Below are 2,713 nucleotides of genomic sequence, written 5' to 3'. Positions count from 1 at the left end.
GGGTGAGCTGCTAGAAAAGCACAGTTGTCCTGCCGAGTGATGACCGCGGTTCAGACGTGCTGGCTTCCCCTCGGGATGATGGCGGGCGGCCAGGATAGCTATCCTGAAGGAGTGCGAACCTGTAGGTTGCGTGTGTGCTTGGAGCACATCTGTGCAAGCAGGGCCAGGCCTGAAGGGTGGGGAGCAGTTTAGACTGCGTGTTTTATCCCGACTGCCGCCTCCACTGTGCCCCAGAGGGACTAAATAAGTGTTGTGTGGCTGGGCTAGCACCCGAGAGCCCGGGTCGCTGACGGACCTGCTGTGGATTTCGACCCGTTCTGCTCTGCGGCGGATGAGAAGCGAGCGACCGAGCTGCGGCCAAAGCTCCCCGTCTGCCCTGGCTGCGGCCCAGCAGAGCAGGGCAGGTGCCTCTCCTGGGCTTGGTGGCTCCAGTCTGCCAGCCTGGCCGCTGCGTCTGTGCAGCTCTGAGCGGGGCAAGGGAGAGACCCCCCCGTACCTCGCTGGGCCCTACTTCTGGGCACCGGCTTGCTGCAAACCTCCCCACCAATTCCTCTGGGACTTCACCTAGCTTTTGCAGAGCGGGGCGAGTGTGTGTGCAAAACGCTGGATCCACACAAGGTAAAAGCCCCTGGGAGCAGGGATTCCCCCTGCAGTGCGGCCTGGCAGCCTCCCCTCCCAGCCAGGCCACCTGTCACTGATCTGGCATGTGACACTGGCCAAGGCCCCTCCCCGGTCTTCGCCCTTCTCGCGCCACGGTGCTCTCTGGTCCGCGGTGCGGGCTCGCTCTGTCCCCTGCCTGCGCTCAGCAGTGACGGGAGTGATGCAAGAGCCCCGGTACCTCCTCGGAGGCCTTCCTCCAGTCCATCCGTGCAATGTAGGCGATGGAGCAGCTGCAGGGGATGAAGGCGCAGATCAGCATGCCGAGCCAGAGGCCTGGGGAGAAAAGGCTGGGGTAAGCCAGGTGCGGTCAGCGCCTGCACCCGGCTCCAAAACCTCCTGACCCTGCAAACCTGGGGCCATCCTGGAGGTGTGGGGGGGCAACAGGTGGCTACTTGGGCTGTACCTGGGCAGGAGCGGCCTGAGGCTGCCACCTAGCGACCATGGCCCGTAGTACCGTGCAGGCCTTTGCATGTATACTGACCAGCTGAGGTTGCTGTAAGCAGGTTCCCGAGGGAGGCAGGAAGATCCAGACTTGACCTTCAGCCCAGCCAGGCCCAGACCGCTCGGAGGCCTCCTGCACGCTCTCAGCCCAGGTAAGCCCGCACGAGGTACGTGTGGTTGCGTGCAGGCGTGAAGGTGGGGGCGTTCAAAGGAAATCAGTGTTGCAGTGGGGGCCTGCGCGGAGCCAAGGGGCTATATTTGGGCTTGTGGAAGAGGTGGACTTGTTGTCAGGCTGCAGGCGTGGAGTGGAGATGGGTTTGGGATTGTATTTTTGGAGGCTGGAGGGAAATGGAAGATGGGTGGGGTTTCAAGAGTGGCTTAGAGGAGGGACACGCTGCTTTGAGGAAGGGGAAAGGGGCCAGGGCCAAACCTGGCTTGGAAGGGGCATTTCAGTGGGGGCTGGATACATGCCCACAAAGGAGGCTGCCCAACAATGCACCTGCCCCTGCTCTGCACCTCGCAGACCAGGGCACCGCGCTGGCTCTGGCAGGGTTTAGAGACACGTTCTGCTGTCACAACAGTAGCCCCCTTGGTGGGGTGCGGCTGGAGGTGTCCGAGCTGGGGACGTTTTGCTCCTGTCTCCTGCCGGTCCCTGGGGGTGCCGGGGTGCCCTTTCTCTGCCCTCCACTCCGGCCATTGTACCTATGATCCCGATCCGGGCCACAAAGAGCAGCAGGATCGCCACTGGGAGGCCCACGACATAGTAGCCGATGGCGTTCAGGATGGCCCCGAACTTCTGCCTGCCCGAGCCCCGGAGCACGCCGCTGGCGGTGCACTATGGGGAGGACACGGCGCGGCCATGAGAACCCTGACCCCACGCAGCCCCCAGCGCCCATCCAGGCTGACCCCTCTGAGACGCTCATCGCAGGGGTGAAGCCGGGGCCGCCTCGAGGCTGAGATGCCACCAGGATCCTATGGGCCAGCCATGCCTCAGGAGAACTGGCAGCCCCTACCCAAGTGCCCGGCAGCTGGGCCGCTCACTTGTTATTACAAGTTTCCTCTGCGCTCCCAGCTGTGTTGGGCTCGCAGGGAACCCATCGCAACCCTGCGGGGACTGGATGTTTCCAGCCTTCCCCCCTCCCCCCAGGCTTTCATCTTCCCTCCGTGTTGGGGGAGTTCCCCTTGGACCGGTCTCTCCAGTTACCTCGGAGGCAGTCCTCCCTCTCTGTCCATCTCCCAGGCCTGAGATTTGCTTGAGGTGCTGGCCTTTAGCAGAGGGAACCGCCCCGAAGCCTCCACCACCCACCCGGGACACGTGCCGCCACGTGGGGAGAGAAGGGGCACTCACACAAGCTGCTTCGAACAGGTGGAAGGCAATGTACACCGGCATAACCCACGCCACCAGCTCGATGATCTCTCTGTTCAGGGAGCAGAAGAGCAAGCAGCGCTAGCAACGCGATTCAAGAGCAGTTCAAGCCCCGGCATCTGGCTGCGCTCGGTACGCCTGACTGGTCTCAGCAGACTTGCCCCACCAGGCCGTGAGCAAGGGCAGCGGGATGAAGCCATGAGCCAGAGGGCCCTGACCCAGCTACCCTCAGGCACTGGGGCTTTA

At 63.3% G+C, this 2,713-nt stretch overlaps 1 protein-coding gene across 1 annotated transcript in view; it reads right to left on the bottom strand.

The window, feature by feature from the left end:
- Positions 1 to 2,713, bottom strand: part of LOC109293154 (multidrug and toxin extrusion protein 1-like) — a 22,200-nt gene that overhangs the window by 7,211 nt on the left and 12,276 nt on the right. Inside the window, exons 14-16 of the mRNA XM_019510958.1 lie at positions 2,450 to 2,519; positions 1,804 to 1,936; positions 839 to 933 (exon numbers count right to left, since the gene is read on the bottom strand). Coding sequence (XP_019366503.1) covers positions 839 to 933; positions 1,804 to 1,936; positions 2,450 to 2,519 — 298 coding nt within the window. The remainder of the gene's footprint in view (positions 1 to 838; positions 934 to 1,803; positions 1,937 to 2,449; positions 2,520 to 2,713) is intronic.

This window comes from Gavialis gangeticus, unplaced genomic scaffold, assembly GCF_001723915.1.
Source record: "Gavialis gangeticus isolate Ggan-Ray unplaced genomic scaffold, GavGan_comp1, whole genome shotgun sequence".
NCBI classification, from domain to species: domain Eukaryota; kingdom Metazoa; phylum Chordata; order Crocodylia; family Gavialidae; genus Gavialis; species Gavialis gangeticus.
Note: the sequence above shows the minus strand (reverse complement) of the source record. Positions and strands in the feature narration are given on the sequence as shown.